This window comes from Micromesistius poutassou (genome assembly GCF_964030765.1).
Source record: "Micromesistius poutassou genome assembly, chromosome: 4".
Taxonomy (NCBI): domain Eukaryota; kingdom Metazoa; phylum Chordata; class Actinopteri; order Gadiformes; family Gadidae; genus Micromesistius; species Micromesistius poutassou.
In genome coordinates, this window is record NC_140274.1 from 4969750 (window position 1) to 4997249 (window position 27500).

At 44.8% G+C, this 27500-nt stretch overlaps 1 protein-coding gene across 2 annotated transcripts in view; it reads right to left on the bottom strand.

Annotated features, from left to right (window-relative positions):
* Positions 1–9762: 9762 nt before the first annotated feature.
* Positions 9763–27500, bottom strand: part of LOC311342235 (muscleblind-like protein 1) — a 19397-nt gene continuing 1659 nt past the window's right edge. The window contains exons 2-8 of one of the 2 annotated variants that reach the window (XM_084467064.1): positions 24365–24580; positions 19264–19503; positions 16531–16648; positions 14722–14757; positions 14028–14116; positions 13616–13689; positions 9763–13351 (exon numbers count right to left, since the gene is read on the bottom strand). In XM_084467064.1, coding sequence (XP_084323190.1) covers positions 13633–13689; positions 14028–14116; positions 14722–14757; positions 16531–16648; positions 19264–19503; positions 24365–24580 — 756 coding nt within the window. In that variant the 3' untranslated portion in view covers positions 9763–13351; positions 13616–13632. Of the gene's footprint in view, positions 13352–13615; positions 13690–14027; positions 14117–14721; positions 14758–16530; positions 16682–19263; positions 19504–24364; positions 24581–27500 lie in introns of both variants that reach the window. The other variant, XM_084467063.1, reaches the window with a different exon arrangement.

Genomic DNA, 27500 nt, shown 5'->3' on the forward strand with positions numbered 1-27500 from the left:
TGCTGCTGTACATCTGGTGGGGAGTTACCCAGTGGGCCACAGACTCAATGAGGCCTTATCACCCAAACACGAGGTCTGTGTTACAGATCACCAGTGAAGGAGTTCTCCGCCAGTTCTCAGGCAGTTCTCAGGGAGCCCGGGAACGGCGGATAAGGAAAGGGAGGGAGGTTTCTTTCACTATCAAAAAAAGAAATCACAATTCTTGACAGCGATTTTCTTTTTAAAAATACATTTTATTTAACAAATATGTTGTACTTTTGGTGATCAGGCAGACGCTTGTATCCAAACGGACTCACAAGAGAGGCTGAAGGCTGAAGGCTGAAGACAAACGACCAAAGATAAAACTAGACACGCTCCATTTAGCGACAGGCTAAATAGACAGTGTGAAGCGGTCTCAATGGCTCAGTGGACGGTGTGGGGCCGTTCCATAAAGCCCTTCTGAACTCAGCCTCACACTGTGAGGCTGCGTTCAGCTAATAGAAGGGCTTTCATTCAGAAACATGGAGCTTCATTTTGCTCCACTAATGGTTCCTTAGATCATATAGCAGATGTGCAATACATCTTCACTAGCCATGTGTATAAAACAAGCATCGTTACCCTCGCTCCCCATTAAACCAAGGCAGAGTAATATCCATAACCCCTCCCACATTGGCTGGTGTCCTCTCCTGACCTCCATCTCCCTCCTTCTCCTCCTGCTCCTTCCATGTCCTCCGTCCCCTCTTCTGACTTAAGTACAGGAAGCACCACCATTTAGAAAATCGTGTGAAAGTTATGGTCTGACCGGGCACACATTTTCCAGACCTAATAAGGTGAGAAATAAAGAAACACACACACATGCACACAGACACACAGACACAGACACAGACACACACACACACACACACACACACACACACACAGACACACACACACACAGACAGACACACACAGACACAGACACACACACACACACATCAAGGTAAGGTCCCAGGGAAATGGCGACCCGCTGCATCAGCACCTCCGTATCAGAAATGGAAGCCCGCCGTGGCCTTGTGTGTGTCCCTGATAAGGACCCAGACATAGTTATATGTTTCTCACAGAGCTTTATGACAGAGTGCGGTATTTTTTCGGGGCGGTGTCTGGCTTGCTGGGTGGATAAGAATGCTAGCTGGCTGCGGGTCACAGATGGAACAGAGGAACGGGCCTGGGAGACTAAATACATAGCAGGGACCGAGTCATGCCGTGTCAGGGCCTCGTGTGCAGGAAGACGTCGGGTGTGTGTGGCTGGGACCGTCCATGCTTGGAAAGTGTGCATTCATGCAATCGTGAGACAATCATCAACATGTGTGTGATAATCATCACACACATGTTGATGATTATTATTATTCAGCCCTTTGAAGTACTCAGCGTTTTGTGATTGTTGTTGTTGTTGGTGCGTCCCAATTAGGAATAATGTTTCAGTCTCATTCCATTGATCTGAGTTTCATGAAAAACTGAAACCTAATCGTAAATCAATTTGACATTACTGCTGAAGTGAATGAGGCAACACACTGCCGTTTCATTACAGACTGTGGGGATAGATATAGGGTCAGTATGTTTTTGTTTAAACCACACACTGTTATCCGTCCCGAATGTGTTACACACATTCGGGAACACAATTTGTTCGTATGAAACCCATATCTTGTGACATCCACAGCATATCTTTCAGATTCTTGTCATTTTCGTGCTTGTCATTGCCGTTTTTCTGTTCATCCCCCAGCCTACAACCCATGTCAAACAAGTCGGGCCGAGATTCAATCTTGACAACATACAGTATTTGACATGACATCTCACGATGGAGCAGAGCCCGCCCCAAACCCCTAACGTCGTCAGCGGGCGAGGGACGCGCCGGTCCTGAGCTGTCAGTCAACACCCGTCTGGGGGCCGCCCCGAGGCTTCAGCGTGTGAATCATGAGTGAATGGGGAAGTCAATTTCACTCCCCGGGTTTGATGGCATGCTTGGTGATACGGTTTTGAAGAGCTCCATGCATGTTACAGGAGATAAGGGAGAGCCGGTGGGGGAAAAAAGTCATGGGGTGGGTGGGTTGGGGATAGAGGTGCTGGTGCTGGTGCTGGTGCTGGTGGGAGGGGGGGGGGGGGTGGGCAGATAGTGAGAGACAAAGAGGCTTCTTGAAAAGTGTTCATAAGAGAAAGCATGCAATTAAACACACACACACGCACACACACACACGCACACACGTGCACGCACGCACGCACACACACACACACACACACACACACACACACACACACACACACACACACATTCACATATGAATGGGGAGGGAATCTGCCAGTGTTCCAAGTCTGATTAAAAAAGCCCAAAACAAACGCGCCACAACCAGTATCTCCACCCCCACAGTGCTGACAGCCCAGAACGGTGTGTTGTGACAGCGGAGCTGGATTCAGAGCCCTTCCAGCTCCCGCCTCCCCCCGGGCCTGCCCTCCGCCTCCTCTGTTCAGCGGTTGGTCCGCTGAGTCGGAACACACAGAGTGCAGAAGAAACTTGAATCCGCAGCTGTTACTACAAGGCTTTCCTTTTTTTTAAAATTCTACTCCCGCTCTCTCTTCCTGTATGCTCCGACATTATACTGAGATCTTTCTATCGGGCCTTTGTCTTCCTTCGTCCTCCAAGACCCACCAGCCCCACAGAACCCCTCCTCCACTAGCCGGACATGAATCGACTGCGATAATTACCTGCAATTAACGGGACGTCCCGACACACTGCATTACAGTAATGGGTGAAACACTTAAGTATTGTGCTCCACATGTCGTCCGAACCAATCGTCTTCCTTCATGCTTCCTTTGGTGGGCTACTGTATGAAACAGAGCGCTAATAGACAGAAGAGACTGAATACTTGAATGCCAGCCAGTCTTTTCCGGGCACAGCTGTGGCCTCGGTGCCCTTAATCTGCCAGTCCCTTGTTGTGGTGCCAAGGCGGCCTGTACCACCAGCGTTGCCAGATCGGGCCAGATTTCCGGCCCAATCTGGCTCAATCTGGCAACACTGTCTACCACAGTCAAACTTTTCACCAGCGTTGCCACATCTTCCTCTATGACCAGAACATCCAGACCCTTGTTGTTTCATGCACTTTGGTGGAATTGAGTTGAAGGTAATTAGTTTAGTGGTACTACCCCTGTGATGAAAAATCCTACTCGGCACTCTGTCTAAATGTATTTTTAGAAACTTGGTCATGTTGCAGCACTTACATTTTCTGTGGTTAGTCCAATTTGATTGTGCTCTTTGATTACGTTCTCAGTCTCACTTATGCATATCCATTTATGTGCGGGGTCTTCTGCATGACCGAGAAGATACATAAATAAAAAGACTGTACAAGATTTTTCATTCATTTCAAACTTTTCGGGAAAGCGCGAGAGATCTCGTGCAGTGTCCCCGTCGAGAAAGTTGTTGATGTAAACATTGTGAGATATAACTCAGGAGGTTAAATCAATAGCTCTCTTCTTTCCTGTGAAATGTGATTATGTTCAGCCTTCAGCAAGTAGCACTCTCTCTCTCTCCATTAACATCGTCATACGCACACAAACAAATGCACAGACATACAGTCTCTTGGTTTGGGTCTGTCTGAGTCACACACATAGTCAAAGTCAAAGTCAAAGTCAAGTCAACTTGTTTTATTTATAAAATGCACAGTATAACAAACAACCATTTTTAACAGTGAAATTCTTGAGACATGGCAGCAACCACTACGTGGTATACATCTTAAATGTATTAAAATATTTTTTTATAAATAAGGGCAAAAATAGCAAAGAAAATGGAATAAATAACAAAAATAAAAGATACACTAGCTCCAGTTACAGGGAGTGTAAGGATAACTAGAATGCGTTTCGTCCTAACAAACTGCGAGAGTGTTCTTTCTAAAATGCTAACGTCATCGCTAACGTCAACCCTTGCGTCACCGCTGCCTGAACATCGTAAAAAGTAGTCCAAATTCAGCAGGAAAAAACGCCCAATCTGGCAACACTGCCTGCACGTCCTCCGCGCTCTAACCTCAGCGTGAATCAATGAGAAACTGTGATAAACTGTGATTCTGAAGAAAGTATAAAGGTAATCAAAATTCGGTTTTCAGATTATTGTAGATACAAGTGTGTTGATTTGTTAAATGGTTTGAATGAAGGTTAACGTTGAAAATTTACCAAGTTATGATGTCTGAAGTAGTTGAAGTGTCATTGACTTACATTGTAAAAAAAAAATCTGAAATAGTAGCCTGGAAATCCAGACCCACATCTAGAAAGCTGTAGGGTCTGGCAACGAGTAATGAAAATGGCCCAACTCGAGGGGCGGCACCAAGCATGCATTTGAAAATACCACTGCACGCAATTGGATAACACTATACCAATCAGAAGAATACAAGGAGTGACGTATCCAGACCAGCGGAGCTAACCAATAGATAAGACTCTTGCCAGATCTGGTTGGTAAAACAGCAACGCTTTTGGACTGCCTATATCAGATACACCGATGTGATTGGTTAATGTTCAGATCCAGGGGAATCAGGTATATTGCTCGTTCCCAGAGTGACTCGCTGAGCAAATTCAAATTGTGCTCTAGCGAGAACTCTGGATTTCCAGGGTACTGAAAAAACGTAATAGTTGAAAAAGTTGTATAGTAGTAGTAGTTGTAAAGAGCTGGACATTTTGATAGTTGAATGGTTTCTGTGGCTGAAAGTATGCAGGAGCAGTTAACTGCATAAAAAACAGGCAAACAGAGTAAAGAAAACCGAAAAAGAACAGTAGATGTGCTTGCAGTAGCAACCACACTAATAATAATTGTGGTGATGATCATTGAATGATCAGTGCATACGGGGTGATCATGTGATCATGTGATCATGTGATCAGTGATCAACCTGGCTGGTGGAGATGCTTAAAGGCCTGAGTCTGGTAGTTCCTGCATGGATGCTCTGGTTGCCTCCACCAGACAGCAGCACCATGAACCGTCCATAGCATGGGTGGCTGTACACACAGCGAGTACAGAGGCGCAGCTTGTGAACAGGCAGGGCAGGCAACTATAAGTATCATCCCTCTGGCATTTACCACTTGTTTGACGAAAATGATCTGCCAGACTTTGACAAACGGTTCAAGACTTTGCTTTAGTCGAGCCAATTGCTACATTTATGTGCTAAAAGAAAAACAATTCACCTGAACACGTCTGCAGTGGAAGATGAGATTGACAGTACAAGCTGATATTGAGCTTAAGTCCAGGGCTCATGGACAATCTGGGAACTTACTTACAAAGGAAAAGTATCCAAACATAAGGAAATGTGCTACCTCCTTGACTGCATTATTTGGCTCTACTTATTTATGCCAGTCAGCCTTTTCCTCCATGATTATTAATAAGTCCAAATACCGTTCCACCATCACCGATGGTCATTTGGAAGGCTGCTTGGGACTAGCTTCCAGCAGCTACTCTCCAGACTATGCAACCCTGGCTGACTCCATTCAGTGCAAGTCATCACATTATGTACTCAGTATATATAAATTAATATATGTTTAGCATTTTTTAATCTAGATAGATCATTTTGACCTGGTCATTTTGAAAGTAGCTTGCTGGCAGAAAAAAGTGTGGGCACCCCTGAGCTAGGGCAAGCATTTTCCCTAGCAAAGGCCAGTAAACAGCATTTGTAGTTTGTTTGCTGTTATATTAATGTTCAGAATACCATACGTAGCACCTTTAAGGGTTTTGATGAGCACTGGAATTGTAATGTGGGTTTAATTACTTAAGAAAACTATTCACATGTACTCAATTACTTTAACTAATTTGAGATAATTAATACCAAGTCACTTCACACCTCTGTTAGGTTTGCATTTTATACTATGTTTATATCTATTTTTTTTATTGTTCTACATTTGAATTAATATAGTGCTGTCGAATTAATGTGAACACTGACTCCTTTTCAGTGGAGTGCAATATTCAATGTCTTTTGATGTGAGTACATAGCATTTGCACTAGCCATGGCATGTAAAACAGCATTTGCAAAATAAATGCTTTATGCATGGATGAACACTGGCCTTAATACTGGTTTGTTCAGATTATTTCTAACATAATGCTGATGAACGTTGGTTGGAGGGGCCCCGTACGAATTTTTGCCTAGGGCCCAAAACAGACTCTCAAATCGCCACTGAGCGAGTACACACTAAGAGTGCTTACAAACAGCCTCATGTTCACGCGATTCATGTACAGTTGTTCTATGTTCCATAGACAGGAACATGTACAATCTGTGCTGAAATGTTGTATTTCTAACTGGTAAAAACTATGAGAGTTCAGTGTTTTGAGGGGAAACGGTAATCAGCCTTCATGCGGGCGGCATTTGTGGCTCAGGAGGTAGAGTGGGTTGGCTGGTAACTGGAAGGTTGCTTCTTCGATCCCGAGCCCCTCCTAGTTGAGTGTCGAGGTGTCCCTGAGCAAGACGCCTCGCCCTGACTGCTCCCGAGGAGCTGGCTGTCGCCCTGCGTGGTTGACACCGCTGTGAATGTGTGCATGAATGGATGAATGTTAGGCAACATTGAAAAGCACTTTGAATGGCAACTGGTTAGAAAAGTGTGATATAAATACAGCCCATTTACCTTCAATTTTTTTTCATAGGGATTCATCATGGCTGCCGTTGCTTTAATCACGTTGTACCTGTCTCTCTCGTCGTCCCCTGCTGTGCAGCCTTCTCACGAGGCCTCCCTCCTTCCCTCCTCCTCCCTCCCTCCTGCTCCCTCCCTCCTGCTCCCTCCCTCCCTCCCTCCCTCCTCCTCCCTCCCTTCTGCTCCCCCCCCGCTCTCCTTTTTAATTGATCGTGTCTGGGATCTCAGGGAACACATTAATCTTTGGTGACGGTCTTTCCTGTGTCCCGTCGTCTCAGTTCTCCCCCCCCTGCCCAATGTTATCCTCTGGTTGAATCGTTCGCCCCCTCCCCTCCCCATCATCCCCTCTTTTATCTCTCCATGTTTAATTTTCTACTTCCTCTTCTCATCCCTCTTGTGATCTGATAGGAGCAGAAGACCGCCAGGCCATTAGCGGCGCCGGTCTGAGTGACCGAGGGATTTGTTAAACCTCCTGTGTTGTTTTTCTAACAGGGGGTCCGTATTCTTACTGAATTACTGTTATAATGGATATAGATGTCGGTACAGAGACACATGTTCTTCTGGAGAGATTGATTGTCATGTGACCTAATGGCGGCCCACACTTAAGGCTTAAGTGCATTGGAGAAAGGGGTTGAGGTTGGACAACATACATGAACATGCATACAGACATACACACACACACACAGGCACACATCCACTCAGGAACGCAGGTACACACACACACACACACACACACACACACACACACACACACACACACACACATACACATACACACCCACGCATACACTTACACCTACACATACACACACACAGTGACACTGCAGGCCCCTCTTGTAGGGTGGGTTCCAGGTAAGCAGATCAGAAGGTGTGTGTCTCTCACAGACACAGGCCGTCTGTATCCCTTCAGCCATTGGCTTCCTAACAAATGTATCTGAGGGGCTTTTTGTGTGTGTTTATTTATTGCTATTCACTTTATTTGCTATTTGAGTCCCAGTGTGTTTTTGGCTCACCCTATGTGGCAGACCACAGACCACATACAGTTAGCATGTGGTCTGCCAGTGATTATGATGGGGCTGTTATCTGCCGGCGATTTGAATTCGCCCTGCAGCAGGGGCTGGAGAGCAGCAATACTCTTCTCCTCCTGTTTCCGATCCGCTTTTACTGGAGCCAATCATCAAGCTGGCTTTTCCCCCTGGCGTGCTATTGGCTGGTTTAACACCATGACGACAGGGAAGCAACGTAAAGCAGCCAATTGCTGACTCAAATAACACTCCAAATAACACATTGAGTCACTCAGTCAGTCAGTCGGTCAGTCAGTCAGTCAGTCCCTCAGTCAGTCAGTCAGTCAGTCAGTCAGTCCCTCAGTCAGTCAGTCAGTCAGTCAGTCAATCAGTCACAAACTAGCTGACTCACTCCCTCATTATCCTCAGTATGACATCGTCTTCATCCTGTTGTGTCGTTTCCCAGGTCCGGGCAGAGGGTGGTTCTAATTGAGGAGCAGGGTGCATGCTGGGAGACGGCTGATGAGTGAAAGTCACCGTGACAGTGGAGCGGCCCATCACACCCGGGGAGGAGGGGACACACGGGAGCCACCGTGATTGGATCAGAGCCGCAGAAACAAAGAAACAGATTGAACTCAAACATAATCATAAAATCTGTGATATAGGCAGAGAGAGGGAGATAGGAGAGACAGAGACAGAGACAGAGAGAGACAGAGATAGAGAGAGAGAGAGAGAGAGAGAGAGAGAGAGAGAGAGAGAGAGAGAGACACAGAGAGAGAGAGACAGACAGACAGAGATGGTCAGAACAGAGATGCTGAGGATGACGATGAAGGGTGGAATCAAGACAGAGTGCAGATTTAAAGAAGGAGGAGTGGGATGCTAATTAGGAAAAGACTAATGACATACTGCCTGACAGATCAGCTAATGGCATTTCTGGAAATCATTTTGTCTGTTATTGTCTTTATTTATTTATATAAGTATCCATAGTCCTTTAAATGGCCACTTCGGCACCCATAAACACTGGGCAGTGCAGGGAATTTTAGGTTGACTTTTACCACAAATAAATGCTTCCATCTACTGGCTAGATTGTGTGATGCACATCAGGCAACGGAACAATTCTCCCTAAAAGTGTTGAGCACTCTGCAGTGTTTAACTGTGCACCTATTTTTTAAATATGCCCTTTGCCTCTTTTATTACTGAGGTACGATGGTAGAAATATTACCATAGGTAATAAGCACATAATGATTAATATTTTAATATTAACATTGAATTCTTCATTGATATTTGCATGCACATTCATTAATGTGACATACATCAGACTGTTCAATACATTAAAAAGTATTGAACAGTGAATTCTGAAGTGTTTTGAATTCCTCAGCACTACAGCGCCCCTTGTGGTGAAACGAGACATGTGTCTGTAGGCCTGTTGCGGAGCAAACATTCAGTGTGTGACTGTCAAGATAAAGCGAGGAAGGAGGAAATTATTTGTAAATATATGCATATACTAGACTTGATACTGCCAGAAAAGTTGTAATGTGCATATGTATTATATATTTGTCTTTATACTTTATACAATTGCTAGTTGTAGGCCTACTTATTTATTTCAACTCATGCAGCAAACTTGCGCATTGTTGTATATTATATATACCTACGTTAACTGTCATTTTTTGGCACTGTTGCATTTAGTTGCTGTTTATTTTATGTTTGTCTTATCCTATTGTGCTTCTTATCCTATTGTGCTTTGCACTTTGTTGCATTTTGTTACTTGTTTTATTTTCTTGTATTACTTCTCCACTTTTATATGGCAACAGAAATTTCCCTCGGGATAAATAAAGCTTCTTGAATCTTGAATCTTTCTGTTTTATTATTATTTATGCAGGAACAGGTTCTGTTTTAACAATCTACTTGTTTTGTGTAGAGTAACCATTATGTTGATATGTGTTAGAATTAGGGACGATTTTATTTTAACCTGTGTAGCATATTCGTTGATTTATTGTTTTTTTATTTTGTTTAGCAGACCATACAAACTTAACTAATGTGATGTTTGCTTGTGGACAGTCCTGTAGTGGCCATCAAACCAACAACCTCAACCTAAGCAGACAATGTTATACTATATGTAAAAAATGATATGGCACGCATTGTTTACTCTGTTCATTTGTTGTATTTTTATTTTTATAATTTTTTTTTCAAATTCATAACAGCAAGAATCAAATATAGCACTCCAGGCCCCATGAAAAGATTGTCATTAAAAACTACTCTTCAACCATTTTTTACCCTTTTTTCCTTCCTTCCCAGTCAATCTGTACAATATTTCATTCATATGAGTTACTATATTTTATGGCTTTAGTCTGTGGCTTTCAGCAGTTTCAACAGTGTCCACTAGGGGGCGCTGTTGAGAGGAGGTGACCATCATGCGAACACATGACTGATCCCTTCAAGGGGCCTGGAACAGTAAAACAAGCGGAGAACTAAAATGCGGGCGCAGACAAAATACATCTTATTAGCACTACGAGCAGAGAAAAACAAACCAAAACTTCAGTTTTACATCATACAATAAACTTAAGCATGCGTGCTTGTAGAAGATGAAAGGTGACGCGCTGGTCAGGACGACATTTTCAAAGTAACGAGTTGCACATTAAATCATGAAAGCAATACTGAAATCCTCCCCAAAAGATTGTTTTTTCCATAATTCCGCCTAATGGCAATCATATTGAGTCAATTTCATCTACTAAAAGCACAGCTTACAAACTTAAAGAACATACTTAGCTATGGTGTTTGTGTTGTATGTATTTTAACTCTCCAAGTGGTGAACGTCTGTGAGTATATTCTTAGGAATACTTTTTAAGATTTTTTTAAAATGAACTACTATTCTATTTTTATATGTTTTTCATAGTTTCATTCATTACATTAATAGAATATTGGATACTGTAAATACTTCCTATTGTGTTACATGTTTTTTTTTCTTATTCAATATTACTCTTGTGATCTTTTTTTTTGTTTTTTTAAATAGGTAAATGTAATTTCCTTGAACATGCAATTCCTTAACTGACTAAGGAAAAGAAAAAATGACTTGTTGTGATTGGTTGGGCCTGGCATGGGCGTGGCCATGACGCCCAGGCCTGTCGCTAGGCAGGCTAGGGGACCAGATTGGCCCAGACAGGCCCTTTGCACTGGAGGCTCGTGAAGGCCTCCTCCAGAGGGGTTACCTGGCAAACTACAAGCTGTTGACAACAAAAAGAGAGCAACACGTTGCCTTCTCTCAACGAAGGAGTCAGAGAGTGAGAACTCAGGGCCCTTTTAAGCAAAGCAGTTTTTTGTTCAGCCTTTTCATAAGATTTTTTTTTTAGTTATCCTAGCAAAATTCCTTGTCGATATAGACATTATTTTTTTATTCAAAATAAGATCTCAATATACATGATTCTCTCTTTTTTGACTATGTACAGAAGTGCAAAAAAGTCAACTGTCACCCACCGCCTCTTGTCGCCCCCTCCTCGTTTGTTTGAGGTTTGCTTAGTAAGAGATCCGTGTTCGCTCTCTATAGTCACATGACCCCGTCAACAACGTCTCTTAAAAGTGATCAAATATGCAGCTTGTTTTCCAACATGGCCCAACTTCCAGGGAGAGTAAAAATATTCAAACAATATTTACCTTTTGAAATGGATACAGTAGAAAATAACATCTTTAAACTCTAAACATCTAAGAACCAGTTTTTTTTATATTATTTTCTTCTAGCATGACTAGTTACAAACCATACGATCATAAAATATTACTCACTTATTGGCGATTGTTGCAAAGATCGCAATTAAGCCACTCTCTTCTTATTTTTTCCTCATTTTAACATACTTATATAAAACATCTTTGTTGAAAGAACTCAGACCAGAACAGACCAGAAAATAATGAACAATATGCATACTTTTCAAATAACGTAGAAAATACAGAGTTCACAATCGTAATCATACTTAAACTGACAATACATGGAATATTAGAAAACCTGTGCATGATGAACACATAACCACATTGCCTTATATCTAATTTAAGAAAGATAACATTAAACCGACCGAAACTCAACAGAACCTAACCACAAACCCAAACAAATCAAAGTCAAACAAAGTAAAAACCACAAAATAGAAAAAAATGATTAACGATTACATAGTACTGTGTGTGTGTGTGTGTGTGTGTGTGTGTATGTGTGTGTGTGTGTGTGTGTGTGTGTGTCTGTATGCGTGTATATGTTTATATGTTGTGAATTAGGCAACTGGATGGTTTAAAATGACATGTGGCATTGTGCTGAATGGTGCATTCTAAGGCTTTGGATGATACAATCGTCATGAAATAGTTCGAAATTCCCTCGCTGTTGACTCATTTAGCATGACCGCCAAACACCCAGAATAGAAACAAATCCAAAAACAAAACAAAAGGAAAAAATCTATTTTGTGTATCAAAAAAAATCTCATCAACACCCAATACTAATTTGCCTCACTTGGTTTTTTTTAACTTATCCTCCCAAAAACATCTCAAATGAAATGAGACAAAAAACATGACTTTGGCTGTTCATCAGAAAACACTCCCAAGGAGACCCATAAGAAACAAGGTCTCTTAAATATGTCAAACGATACACACACCGCAAGGACTATACCTAACAATCCACCTTAAATATAGATAGAACACACACGATGAATAACAATTCATAAAGTCATCGCATTTGAACCATGATTATTATTTCATCTTCTGCGGTTGTTGTTTCCTATCGAGTGCCTCATTGATTTTCACAAAGCTTTTTATTTCAGACACTTTGTTAGAGTTTCACCGTTATACAAATCAGGGGACTACAGACTCTGTTGTCCCTTTAAATTCACCCAGCTAGTCTTTGTGAAGTCCAGAGACTCATTATGTTTTACTTATGAAGAGACCGATGTCAGAGCAGCTTCCTTTGCTGATTCTAACTAGACATCCAAAACCAGGGTCGTTGTAGGATTACAAAACAAGACAGAAACAAAGAAACAGCTTTTCAATAGGATCCGGGGTCAGCGTACTCATTGTAGTGCCCCTCCAGACTCATTAAAGGGTAATTTTCTCTTGTTTTGAACGCTGCATTATTCTGCTTAACCACGACCCCTGATTCTGAGATGTGTAGCACATTACAGGGACAACTGCAGCATCTAATACATGTGCTTCAGAGATAGAAAGATACGCTACAAAATCAAGTTACCACTGTGCATGCATGCATTCGTCTTTCACGTATTGCTCCCTCCCTTCTGACCCTTTCTTAAAACTTCAAACTAAATGAAAGGTCCGCCTTCATGTAAACAAATAAACACTTTAAGGGTACCAAACAAACCCAAAATAGAGAAGAAGAAAACATAAAAAAAAAAAAACCTCTTTAATTCTCGGTCTCTGAACGTACCAAACTAGTCGCATCGACCAGTACACCACACGTTCGACCCATGTTGACATTCAAAGTGTGTCCGGTGATTAAACAAACAAGTTGCCTCTACGTCTTTCGAAAGGCAGACTTCAGTGTGAATGGTAGTCTTTTCCGTTTTGTAGTAGTTTTTTTTCGTTGAGTGCGTGGAATATACATGAAGAAAAAGAACCCGAAACAGCAAACCAGGCCACCTCTCTTAAACATGCAGGTACTGTTTCCACTCCGGGTAAAATGTCGTTCTTGTTTTTGCTTCTTGATGTCCGAGGTATGAAGAGTGATTATTATTGTTGGACTTAACACTGACATGTCGCAGTTTAATCTGGAGAGAAGTATATGAGAGAGGTTTACAGGAAAATATATACAGTATACAGTGCTAGGGCAATGACTAAAGTTGCTCCGTGGAAAGCATACTCTTTGCAATTTATCAACATTGAGGCTGATCAGATCATTCATTGTCATTTTGGCTTCTACGTAAAACATTCTATTTAGATTTATATTGGTACTTCATATGACTATCATATTATAGTATGTAGGTCACTGGTTCTAATAATGTCCGATGTTATGAAGGAGGTAGGGTACGTACTGTTGTGATTGGGACTCCTACATCTGGGTCATGTACTTGTGGCTGGTCAGATGTTCTGCAGATATTATCGGAATCTGCACACGAGAAAGTGTGGGAGAAAAGGGAAACACAAAGGGAGAGGAAGGGTGAGTGTGTGAACGAAAGAGTTGGGGCACAAAAGACAAGAGAAGTAGAGCTAAAAATAAGGGCATGCAGATCGATTGAGACATTGAGAGGAGCAAAAGAATATACAGAATGAAGTATTTTTTGCCGCATTCAAGTTTGAATGCGGCAAAATACTTTTACTACTTTGTACCTGAAAGTATCTGAAAGGTTTTCATTTTAGGGCCAGGACGGCCAAGAAAGTCAATAAAAAAATACATTCAAAGGTCAGTTGGTTTGACAGCAGTGCGGTGGCAGTGAGAGAGCGAACCTGATTGGCTGAGGCGGTTCCGAAGGGAACACTTGTGGCAGATGTGGTGGCTGCAGACACGGCCTGGTTACCGCCGTGCATCATGGGAACTTAAAGAAAGAACACAAAGTAGAAGTTGAACAAAGATATTTTTGGTCCTCTTCATGTTTAGGCTTGTCAACAAGCTAATAAACATGAGAAAGTTACAGTAAAAAATCATATATACAGAAAATGTCTTAATGTATTATTTCATATGATCATTGATACTCATTTATTCATAACAAGCTGACCTAAATGTTGAATGCAATTCAATAAGTAATGCAATGCAATGAATAAGTAATGTGACGATAACAGTAATGATAGTGAGACAAATAACAAACCCTGATGTTTATATTACATGCATTGATTGCTTTTGAAAAAGGGTTGTGTGAAGGGGATTGTGTGGTGAGGGCTGAGAGTAGGACTAAAAATGAGCATGCGGTGCAAGTCGCGTCTGTATGCTAATGTAGCACTGAGAGGCCAGACAAAGATGTCAGTCTAATGGTGTCACTTTAAATGACCCATGTCTGGTTTGGTCTGGTTGATGGGTTGATAGGATACCATTTGTTGTGAGCAAAAAAATAATAATAAGCAAAAGTGCTTCTGCAGCGGGCTGTGAAGAACAGTAACTTGATTGGACTAGTACAGATACACAGTTAGGAAAGATGGTACCTACCCACGCTGGTGGCAGGTCCCATGCACAATATTGAGCCTGGCCATCATGAAGGTAGTGGGAGGAAAAGGAAGACAGGGAGATCAAATGTCACCAAACGTGTCATGTTGTAACTCATATGGGCGTGTCGTATGTCATCATCATCAAAAGTCATATCTCCATGGACAGAAGGCCAGTACCACAGGATTGTGATGTATAGCAAACATAATTAGGTGAACATCTGCAGTGGGTGTGCCATTATGCGGTCAAAACGTGGTTGAAATCTACACATCATTCCAAGGGATGTTAGAAGATAACGCTAAAATGTACAGCACATTGGGATAGTGAGGAAAACGATTCGGTACAAAAAGTTATCTACGGACCTCAAAGGTCTGCATCTTTCTCTCTCTCTCTCTCTCTCTCTGACAGAGTCACTTATGTTCCCATTGTGTGTATTACGGATGTAATGGTTGTTCGCCCATGGTCGTTACAGATGACCTGCCTTTAGCTCGTGCTCTGTACTTTGCAGTGACCTGACAGTCCAATTGTGGGGCGTGAAAGATTTGAGTATCAGAACCACTCACAGCAGGGGATCGATGGCAGTCTATACTTAGGCTGTCACAGGGGAAGTATGGGACTCATGCGATGAGCAGAGGACAGAGCTCACCCCATCTAACAATACGAGACCTGTGTGTGTGTGTGTTTGTGTGTGTTTGTGTGTGTGTGAAGTCGATGCTTTACCTGAGTGGGAAAGAGAGAACAGCACACATACAATGGCAAACCTTATCAAAGCCTAGATGCTTCCACCGGTCTATTGCAAGTGTACTTTTGCTATTGTTTCTGGAGTTATTCTTCTTCTTCACTCCCTCTTTTAAAAAACAAAAACAACCTGACCCTTGATGTGGTGGAAGCAATGCAAGCAGTTCCAGAATGTGTGCCAGTGCCAGCATGGTATCATATCCTGCATGGCAGGCTAACACTAGCATGGTATCATATCCTACATGGCAGGCTAACACTAGCATGGTGTCATATCCTACGTGGCAGGCTAACACTAGCATGGTATCATATCCTGCATGGCAGGCTAACACTAGCATGGTGTCATATCCTACGTGGCAGGCTAACACTAGCATGGTATCATATCCTACGTGGCAGGCTAACACTAGCATGGTATCATATCCTGCATGGCAGGCTAACACTAGCATGGTGTCATATCCTACGTGGCAGGCTAACACTAGCATGGTGTCATATCCTGTGTGGCAGGCTAACACTAGCATGGTGGCATATCCTACGTGGCAGGCTAATGCTGCCTTCAAAACACTCTGAGTTTCCGGGAGTTTCGGAGGTTTGGACCTTAAGCTCGGAGGAAAGTGCTTTGCACACTCTGTTGGGTCGGAGTTACTCAGAGTTTCGTGCAGAAGTAAAGCTACCCGAGTCCTCTGAGTTCACGTCACAACAATGGCTTCCCATTTCACTGTCATCACATTGATAGACTAAAGTGAACTTGCAGCAAGCACTAAGAGGCAAACTTAGCACTCATTCTAACATTTGTATTACGATACATGATGGCTTACAATTACAAACATCACCTGATAAATTCTCGCTCATGTTCAACCATCGCAAGCAGTTCTAATAACTGATTCATCTGATTCAGCAAAGAAGCTGTTGTTATGAAGTCTAGTCTCAAGAACTATCAGTTTTTCCGGTTTCATGTCATAGCCTACGAACTTCTGAGGGGCGTTTCCTGAACACTCTTATTTCGGAAGAAGGGAAGGTTTACGTAAAGACACGGAAGAGCTTCCGAACCACGTTTTGAAGACGGCATTACGTCCTCACCTGACGGTATGAAGGCGGTCTGCTGCTGGAACTGCATGTTGGCCAGCGCCTGTTGGTACTGGAACATGCCAGCGTTGAACATGGTGGTGGCACCGTTGGCTTTCTCCATGGTGGGTCTCTTTGGTAACGGTGGCAAGGCGGGAGGGAGCCCCTGGTGAGGGGACAACACCAAAATAAAGGGATGGGAGTGGTGGGGGAACCAAACAAAGATGGCGGTGGCGGGTGGGTGACGTTCCACGACAGAGAGAGCAGAGAATTCAGTTAGTAGGTAAAGTAGCCGTCTTGAAATTCAAAGATGCTAATAGATCAAATAAAGCAAGCAGTGGTTTCATACACCTCTCTGAGACGGAAATTATGCTAGTTGCAGGACAATGATGCTAGCTGACAGTGATGCTGGTCAAATGACAGGGATGCAGGCTGAGAGTTATGCTAGTTAACGGGACACAGATGCTAGTTGATGGCAAACAAAGCCAGTTATAGAAAAGTTGGACAGTGATGCTAGCTCACAGTGATGCTAGCTTGACGGCCAATTTAGCTAGGTATAGGACTGTGATGCTAGCTGACAGTGACACTAGCTGAGGGGCTAGCTATCTAGGGATAAATAAAATTACAATACATCGTTAAGTAACACAGAGTACGTGATTTCGGAAACGTACAAAGAAAAAATAAATAACAATCAACACAATGCACAATGAAATAGGGACGGTGGCTATTTAACCATGGATAATGGGATGTTCTTAGAGTACGCTGCACTGCAAGCTCCATATAAATAGCAGTAGTCATGGCAGCTCTCCATGAAGAGTGAAAGGGGGTGGTGATCATGCAGCAGGATAACAGGCTGATAATTCACAAGAGATCATTGTCATTCTAGCCGTCTCAATCATTCTATCTACTTGAGGTGATTAACTGACAACAGAGTCAAAGTCACAGTGAATACAACGTCATTAAATAGTAAACAGAGATGGATCGTCGCCGTAGGGATTTCTTGTTTGGCACGAACAAGTGCCATGTCCCTTTCAATTTGGTAATTAGTTGGTAATTAATTATTAGTCTATTTGAATCAGTTCTTCAACACACTTACTTGAGTTGACATCGTAACCTCTACAACGGCTCACAACTACGATGGACTTTTAGTGTAACAGAGCTACATGCCGAGCGTAAAGCTGCAAGGTCATAATACCAGGTCAAAGGTCGTGTCCAGGGGTCGCTTCAGTGTATGGACAGCCGACTCAGTCGTAATAAGCAGGCAGCGTGCAAATGACGTCAATGTGAGCGCACGTTAGCATAAAGAGGTGAGGACAGGTGCATCATGGGGCAGCAGCACAGTTTGGGTTGGTGAGGAAAACAAAACAAACAACAAAACAAAACAAAACAAATAAAACAAAATCATTGGAGTGCAATACACAACAAATGTAAGACTTGGGCGTCAATGGTTGTAGGATCACTGCAAGTCATTATGGCTCTTTGGATATGTTTAGTCATATTGATAATTGCTCTGAAAGTTAATTAGGAATATGTTGCTTAACCACAGAGGGTTTGAGCCATGGTATTAATAAATACATACTAATCAAAACACAGACTTAGAAAACTATCGAGCTCATTTCAGAATAAACAGCAGGTGGAAGAGAGGAGCTGAGGGCTCAGTGATGCATTCTGGGTAGGGTCAGGGGGGACCAGAAGAAGCGAAGCTCAGAAGATGTGGTGAGGGTATCAAATAAATGAAAAGGCCTGTGTTTGAACAACTGCTCTACACTAAGACTTATTAAAAGATGCCTGGGGGAGATATGGAGAAAACGGAAAAGACAAGCTGCAATCTGTGAAGACATCTAAGAAGATAAAAAGACAAATGGAAAAATACGGAACTTTGGCGTCTCTGTGGGCAGGAAATTGGCAACAGGGGCTGACTTAAGTCGATGAGGCGATGCTACCGAGGAATAACTCACATATTCCTCCCCTCAGACTCACACAACCTTTAATCTAGCATGCCATTTGCAGTGTTGAAACCATGTAATTCATGATGAAATAGAGGCCTGACCAGATGGTCTCTGCTTTTGTGGTCATCCTCCCAAATGGACCTGTTCAGCAGAGTAATGGTCTAAAACCTTTTCCACCTTTTTAAAGCTGTCTAGCTCTAGCTTTTCTGCCAAAGGTACAGTATGTTTCAAAGCGATTAAGGAAGATCTGACAAGACAAGACAAGACGAGCAAGAGCAGACTCAACATGAGACTAATTACGAAGGCTCAGTGAGACTCGTCGTTTCAATGCGCTTGTTTGCCATCCGATCCCGGCAGGATACATCAACTGTCAGGTGTGACCAGCTACAGACAGAACCACCCAGCTGGCGTTAGGGTTAGGGTCAGGGTCCGGAGGGGGTGCGGCCCGCAGTGAGGTCTGACCCGGGACTAAAGCCACACCAAACCACCAGGTGGAACCTCTGCCTAAGGATAAGGGGGTAAAACCCAGATCAGGGTAAGACCCTGGGGTAAGACCCAGATCAGGGTAAGACCCTGGGGTAAGACCCAGATCGGAGTAAGACCCAGATCAGGGTAAGACCCTGGGGTAAGACCCAGATCAGGGTAAGACCCTGGGGTAAGACCCAGATCGGAGTAAGACCCAGATCTCAAACTAAACCGAAGTCGTCGGGGACGTGGCGCGGCGGGTCTGGAGGGGACCTCTGCGTTGGTCTCCATGGTGGCGGGGGGGGGAGGGGGTGGGGGTCCCGGAGGGTCCTACCATGGCGGCGGCGGCGGCGGCCTGGTTGACCTGGTGCTGGGCCGCCTTGATCTTGGCCTGCAGGTGGGCGGGCGGGTGGAAGTACTTGCACTTCTCCCGGGTGCAGCGGCCCTTGATGTAGTCCATGCACACGGTGACCGTGTTGTCGTTGGTGTCGATCATGGTGCTGTCGGAGGGGTGGGCGAAGCGGCAGTCGTTCTCCCCGCGAGTGCAGTTGCCCCGCTGGTACTCCCGGCACACCTGGGTGCACGGACACACACACACACACACACACACACACACACACACACACACACACACACACAGGGGTTTAGAGCATGGTGCAAACACACACTCACACTCACACACACACACACACTCAGATATACATGAGGAAACATACACATACATACACACACACTCAGATATACACATAATCAACATACACACACACACAAACTCAGATATCCATAATGAAACGCACGCTCGCATACACACACGCAAACAGTTACACACACATTACAGAAAGACGCAAACACAAACACACACACACACACACACACACACACACACACACAGGCTCACGATCTGGTGGTGTACAAACAAGCACACACACATGCACATACACACGTACAGGTGCAAACCGATACACACATAATATGTGGGGCAGTCTAACGGAGCGGTACAAAAGGTCACGGAGGAAATAACCTGTAAAAATGTAGACATTGATGAGGTAATCAATCCAGCCAGGTTATTCTGGAAGAATCCCTTCAGCGGACGCAGTTAACCAATCACACGGACAGGCGGTGCTATTACTGTTCATTGATCAATGGACTCCAGCGTCCGCGAGTGCTTACAGACTCATTATTCAGGGAGAATTTACCATAATAAACATAATCATTTTCTTAATGACTTGTTATGGGGTGCGATTCCAAACATATCCAGTAGAGGGCAGCTTCTCCCCAGGATGTTGCTGCCGCCGTCTTCCAGAGGCGCAATAAGACGCTCGGGAAATACCGAGCTCGTTACTTTGAAGAGGGGCTGTAACGGACGTAATTACCCTGACACCGACCTAGGCAGGTGTGCCTGCGTATGCACGCACGCACGCGCGAGTGTGTGTCATATCTCATGAGACAGCGTTTTCCAGAATTGAATTGCAATGCTTTAAGGGCGCCACACCACCTTGAGAGCTCTGTGAATCGAGTTCACGGAAAAGTCTGAAATAAATGCATCCTAGGTGCTATTCTGTCCAAATGAGAGTAATTCCATGGTGCTTTTTATATCGATATATGAGTCCATTTTTGGACAAAAAATAAAAAAGGGTCTTGTCTGTCTGGAAGGAAATGAGTTATGGTGGAACGGTCTGGCAGAGTAAAGGCCACTGGTGTTGTTAACCTCCACAGCTCTCCTGTGGGATGTCAAGACATCTCATCACACACCAGACCCTGTTTGTATGAGTGATGAGCCAAGACTCACACTCTCTCTCTCTCCTCTCTCTCTCTCTCTCTTTCTCTCTCTCTCTCTCTCTCTCTCTCTCTCTTTCTCTCCCTCTCTCTATCACACACACACACACACACACACACACACACACACACACACACACACACACACTCCTTTTTATTTTAAGGACGTGCCGTAACTCTCTTTCTCTCTCTCTCTCTCCCTCTCTCTCTCTCTCTCTCTCTCTCTCTCTCTCTCTCTCTCTCTCTGTTTCTCTCGGTCACTTACTCTCTCTCTCTCTCTCGCTCTCTCTCTCTCTCTCTCTCTCTGCTCTCTCACTCACACCTTTTTAAGGACTTGCCTCTATCTCTCCCTATCTCTATCTCTCTCTCGCTCTCTTAACTCAATTCAATTTGCTTTATTGACATGAATGATGAAAGACTATTGCCAAAGCAATAGGCAAAACAACACATAATTACATATAATATACATATTGATTCTCTCTCTCACTGTCTTTCGCTTGTTTTTTCTCTTGCTCTCTCTGTCTCCTTTTCACACACACACACACACACACACACACACACACACACACACACACACACACACACACACACACACGCACTCACACACACACACACACACACACACGCGCGCACGTGCGCAAAACACACACGCACACACACTAGCCACCGCCGCCAGCGTTACGACTGCTGGTCTTATTTTAAAAAGAAGGCTGCCTTGTTGTCAGGCAGATGTTGTATGGGTGGGTAGGGGAGGGAGGGAGGGAGAGAGAGAGAGAGAGAGATGGAGAGAGGGAGATGGATAAAGAGAGGTTGAAGAACAAGGTGTGGAGTAGATGGAGAATGATGGGAATCAAAGGGAGAGAAAGCGAGAGAGAGAGAGAGAGAGAGAGAGAGAGAGAGAGAGAGAGAGAGAGGGAGAGGGAGAGAGAGTGAGAGAGAGAGTGAGAGAGAGACTGAGAGAGAGAGAGAGAGAGAGAGAGAGGGAGAGAGAGACTGAGAGAGTGTGTGTGTATGAAGGAGAGGTCTGCTTCTGTCCTGAGCCAGGTGGGGGCCGGCTCGGGGTTTAGCACTGAGAGTGTTTTTGTCTCAGTTTCTTCCAGTGCTTAATCATGCATACGAGGGGACAGACGTAACCCACACAAAGTGCTTGTTTGGCCAAACAAATAAAAGCCCTTGCTAATCCTGTTTGCGTCCCCATGGTTACCGTCCAACCTTCCCCCCCCCTCCCCCCCACCCACCCACCCCCCTCCCCTCCCCGTGGGTCACGTACATCACCATGGTTTCAGGTAGGTGAGACATCACCTCACCTCACGCCGCAACGCTGAAATGCCGCAGTATCCGCACGTTTGAGAGGAAGGATGTCGGCGCTTAATGAGAGTGTGCGCGCGCCTCTCAGAACGTCAAAACAAAGCGCTAAACGACCGGCCGCTTCCACCCACACTCCACCTCGGGAGGGCCGCTCGTCCTCCTCTGTTGTCTGGAGATTTTCTCTTTCAATTTGAGCGTATTTTGAAGGACGCGCACGTGATTGATACCGAAATAAACCCGCTGTCCCTTTTCTCCGGTGTCATATTTTTAGCAAACCTATTTCCCGGCAAATGAGGCTAGACGGCGATCAGACACGCGCTGCAGGCACACACACGCACACACGCGCACACGCACACACCCGCACATGCACACACACACACACACACGGACTCACGCGCTCGTCCGATAAAACAGCCCGAAAAAAGAACCCAGTGAATAACATTACGACGGCTTCAAAAGGGACACCCCAGCGGGCCTGCGTGGCGTTCTGTTACGGCCGCGCTTTGGTGGCGGTGGAGTTGGAAGGTGACCGTCAGCATTGATCCGACATGGACGCTGTGTCTGGTCACGTGACTCACAATGATCACTCGTGGCGGACGTTTAGCATGGGATTACCGAGTGAGCTAACCGTGAAACTTCATCAACGTCGACGCCGACGCAGGGAGGCAAACGCAGTCGCTGCCCCCTCCCTCCCTCCCCTCGCCCCCTCCTGCTTGAATCACACCATCCCCTCCAACGATTTCTCCATTATTCTTCCACAAGTGTTTTCTGGGGGTAGGGTGGGTGGGCGGGGCGGGGGTGGTGTGGGGGGGTGGGGGGTGGTGGGGGGAGCAGTAGAACGGATGAGATTGATTTACTGTCCAATTAAGGATGATCTGGGAACACAGCTACAGCAGCAGGAGTCGAGCTCCGCGGATTGAAAACCGGGGATGGATTTGATGAATAAACGCAGGAAGTGGCGGCCGGTCCCGTCAGAGGGGAGAGGCAGAGTGAGCGGCGTGTGTGTGTGTGTGTGTGTGTGTGTGTGTGTGGTGTGTGTGTGTGCCAGCTAGGCGGCGGTGCAGCCTGCGGTTTGCCAGCAGCGCTCGCTGACTCCCCGGCGACACGCGGTGGCGGTGCTGGTGGCGAGGACGCGCTCATTAACACGTGTCCGTCGCCCCGGCGCCTCAGTATGGGTTATAATGGTTATATTATGCTAATGAGACGGAGCTATTGTAACAGGAGCCAACGCGGATCCTTAATTAAAGTCTACAAGCAGAGACGGCTCAGAAAGTACTTTTTCCATCCCGGCCTTTTTTATATTCAAACGGGCACAGCCAGCCGTCTAGAATCTGCCCGATCTGTTTACATAGTGGGGGAATGGATGTTGATCGGATGCAGTGTTTACCACTTCCATGTTCATTTAACTTTTAATCAGTTGTCTGATACCAGTCTGAATTATGCACACGCTTTCATGATTTCTAGCTTGTTTTCATGCTAGAGAGAGCGATTGAGAGAGAGTTTTTTGGGGGCAGTGAGAGAGTGAGAGAGAGTTTTTTGGGGGCAGTGAGAGAGAGAGAGAGAGAGAGAGAGAGAGAGAGAGAGAGAGAGAGAGAGAGAGAGATGGGGGTTGAGAGAGATAAGGGGGGTGAGAGAGAGAGAGAGAGATAGAAAGGTGGAGAGAGAGAGAGAGTTTGAGAGAGAGAGATGGGTGTGAGAGAAAGAGAGTTGGTGTGTGAGAGAGATAGGGGGAGTTAGTGGGGGTTGGTTGGTGAGTGAGATTTGGGGGAAATGGGGGGGGGGCTGAGAGAGAGAGGGAAAGGGTGTAAGAGGTTGGAAGAGTGGGAGAGAGGAGAGGGAGATAGAGAGAGGTAGAGGAAGCTAGAAAGATATACTGACAGAGATACAGAGGGAGGGAGGTAGAGAGAAAAAGAGGGAGAGAGATTGATGGAGTGAGATGATAGCCTGGCTCCGCCCGCCTACGTACTTCCGCTCAATTTTCATTTCCCTTCAGTACTAGGTCTGACTTTGCGGTATATTCGCAGGTTTTCTGCAGCAAATCTTTTGGCCTTCCAATCAGCGAACAGAGGGAGTGGCTGAGAACAATGACGTTGAGGTCATGCGCTAGTTGAGTTGTAGTCAGAAGACCAAACGTCAGCGATTGGTTATGGCAGATCCAGAGTGCACTGGGCAGATCCAATAGTTTTAAACTCCAACAGACACCCGCCTTCAAGTGAGTTAACGTTTGTCAATGGAGAGTGGCCAGACTCTCTGCAAATTAAATTAAGTACGAGAGTCTGGTAGGACCAGGCTAGTGGAGATATAGGGAGAGAGAGATAGGAAGCCAGTGAGAGAGATAGAGAGGTGCCCACCTCCAGTCTGTCCGTCCTCATGAGCTTCTGGGCGGCGGCAGCGGCGGCGGCGGCGGCGGCGGGCATCTGGACGTTGTGGTTACTGGTGACCAGCAGGGGGCCGCTGGGCAGCATGTCGCCAGGCATCAGGCCGGGGGACATGGGGCCCAGGTAGGGGTTGAACGCGGCCGCGGCCGCACTGTTGGTGGCGAGGCTGGGGGCCACCGAGAACATGGGCTGTGGAGGGAGAGAGAGAGAGAGAGAGAGAGAGAGAGAGAGAGAGAGAGAGAGAGAGAGAGAGAGAGAGAGAGAGTTATCTGTTTGTAGGAGATATTTTATGCTGGACATTTTATATACTCAATACTTATATACTTAATATGCTACTATAGGATATGTATGTACATTTTGTATTTAACTTTTAATATTTTGACCTAATTTATTTTCTTTTGGCTTCTTCATTTCCTTTTGTCTTTCTTTTTTCTTCTCATGTTTCACCCGCTTTGGCTATGTAAAGGTTTGTTTCCCATGCCAATAAAGGTTTTTGGAATTGAATTGAATTGAATTGAGAGAGCAATAGAGATAGAGATAGAGACAGAGAGAGAGAGAGAGAGAGAGAGAGACATTTAGAACAGGGGTCCCCACCTGTTGTCATACCGTGACCCACCTGTGGAGGTCATTAAATGTCGTCCCAGTAAACAACAATTTTATGGCTCAAAACAGTAAGTTTTGAGCCGTAAAAAGCCATAAAATTCTCGGTGTATCAGTGTATATTATTTTTCATGTCTCCCAAGATACTATAAAATACAAATGAGTGGACCGCAGCCTTGCTGGTGTATCTGTTGGTGTGGATGTAGATCATGGCCGCCGCACGACCCATTTGGTCCCAGGCTGGAACCCACTTTTGGGTCGCGACCCACAATTTGGAAGCACTGTTTGAGCAGATGCTTTGATCCAATGCACATTACAGTGGATGTTATTTTACATGCCGTTAAAAAACATTAGGGTTTGAACCCAGTATATATCTCTCAATATAAGAATTCATATATATCTACATGGCCTTTATGTATATAAGTGTAGTTTGACGTATCGAGATCATTCGTAGATTGTTCCATGTAGGGTTCGGCGGTAAACACGGTATTGATTTTCCTCTGTAATCCTCAAGATAATCCACTGAGAGGATGTTGAACAGCATCTGATGATGGCGATGCCTCTGTCAGCCTTGTTTGCTCAGATTACCCACGGCTACAGTTACAGTGTATACACTGGAGAGAGGAACGCCAGCCGGAGCCAGGGACCGCGCAGGATAAGGACACACATGAAGGAAGTGACAGAAATAGACAATCAATGTCTTCTATCTGCGGAGAGAGTAGGGACGTATGACTCTTTGATGCTGGCTCGTGTTTCATTCTGGTCTCCTCTCCACGTCGGAGCACTGTCACACACTCCCAAATATGGGCGTGTGATCATACCTGTCTCAGACTCTCTGACACTACAAGAGACTGACACACATGCACACACACACACAGAGGCACGCACACACACACACACACACACACACACACACACACACACACACACACACACACCCAGTGAGCCTCATTTCATAATGGTTGTAGTTATTTGCTTTACTGGGCTAGTGTGTGTATGCATGTGCGTGCATGCATGTTTACGTGTGTATGCGTATGTACGTGTACCTGTGCGTGCGTGTATGTGGGCGTGCCTGCATCATGCACGTGTTAGGCTAGCTCCATATCTCCTCCTAGCTACGGGGCTACAGCTAGCTGCTAGCCCGTTGCTAGCTCTCCGCCTCCTGGCTGGATGATCCTGACGTCCGCCATCATCAGAGAGCCGTCTACTGAGTCCCTGCCAAGCAGACCCGGTGAGTGATAGGGCTAGAGGCAGCCAGGCCTTCAGGCAGCCAGACACCCCCCCCCCCCCCACCACTTCCCCACTCCCCCCCCCCCCACTCAACAACATCCAAATTCCTCTCAAATCCCCTCCTGGCTGCGTGGAGTGGAGTCGGTTGCCGCGGTGTTTACGTTCTAACACAGACAGAGGGTTTCCATCGCTCACTGTATACAGCGCTCCGCTGGAACGCCTTGATGGGTCGAGCCGTAATCTATAGGAAAAACTATGGCAGCTCGGAGGACTGTTGAGAGGTCTGCTGCCGTCCAGAGGTGGGGGGGCACTGTACATGTATGATGTCATCGAAGAGAAGGTCTGACTTTATCCGTGACCAAATAAGTCTTTCTGCTGCGCGATGTGAACCTGCGACAGGGACTTTGGGATCTAGCTACCAGAATGCGTTTTGATGTAGGATTTGTTGTTGTTCCACGATCTATTCCATAGTATTAACATAAATGTAATTGATTAAGTATTAAATTATGCCTGTGAAGCACAAATAATATTCAACATGGATTAACGTATATTTATGCTGGATTAAACATGCATTGTAATTACTCTGCTATCTTATGGGCTTAATTGTGAATTAGTATACATCTAGTGCCCTACTTCAGAGTCAGAAATTAAATATTATAATGCTCACATATTCGTTGTTATTTTTACCATAACAACAATGCTCTTCCCCACATAGTTTTTACCTTTAAAAAATGAACCAACAGTGTTCAATATGAGAGGTTTATTGAGTCTTCTGTTATGTGTTTGCTGTAGAATACTTGTATTGTGAAGATTAATAAACCCCTGACGTATATATCACCATAAGTAATACATAAGTCTATTCTAGATTTCCCACAAAAGAAGACCACACAAGTCATGGGCGATAAAACTTTAGCTATGGTCTTTTTTCTAGTGTGTTTCCCATACAATGTGTGGCAGGAGGTGTATATTAGATGGCAGCTGCTATTAAAATGTTATTGAAAAAGAGAGAGAGACAGAGAGACAGAGAGAGAGAGAGACAAATGCAACCCAGTGTGAGGGACTGCGAAAGAGAGACTGTCATGGCTCTGCATTTGGCAAAGTTTGTGCATACCATTGACGCTTGGGGTTATTCTTATTATACTTCACATTTTTCTCCTGTTTAAGGTCATTTTAATGCCTCTCATAGCAGTGAAGTCACTCAGTTTGCCTTCACCCATGTGTCAATCATCTATTTAAAGTATTATTATAACAGCTAAGGTTGTAATATAATTGTTATTGT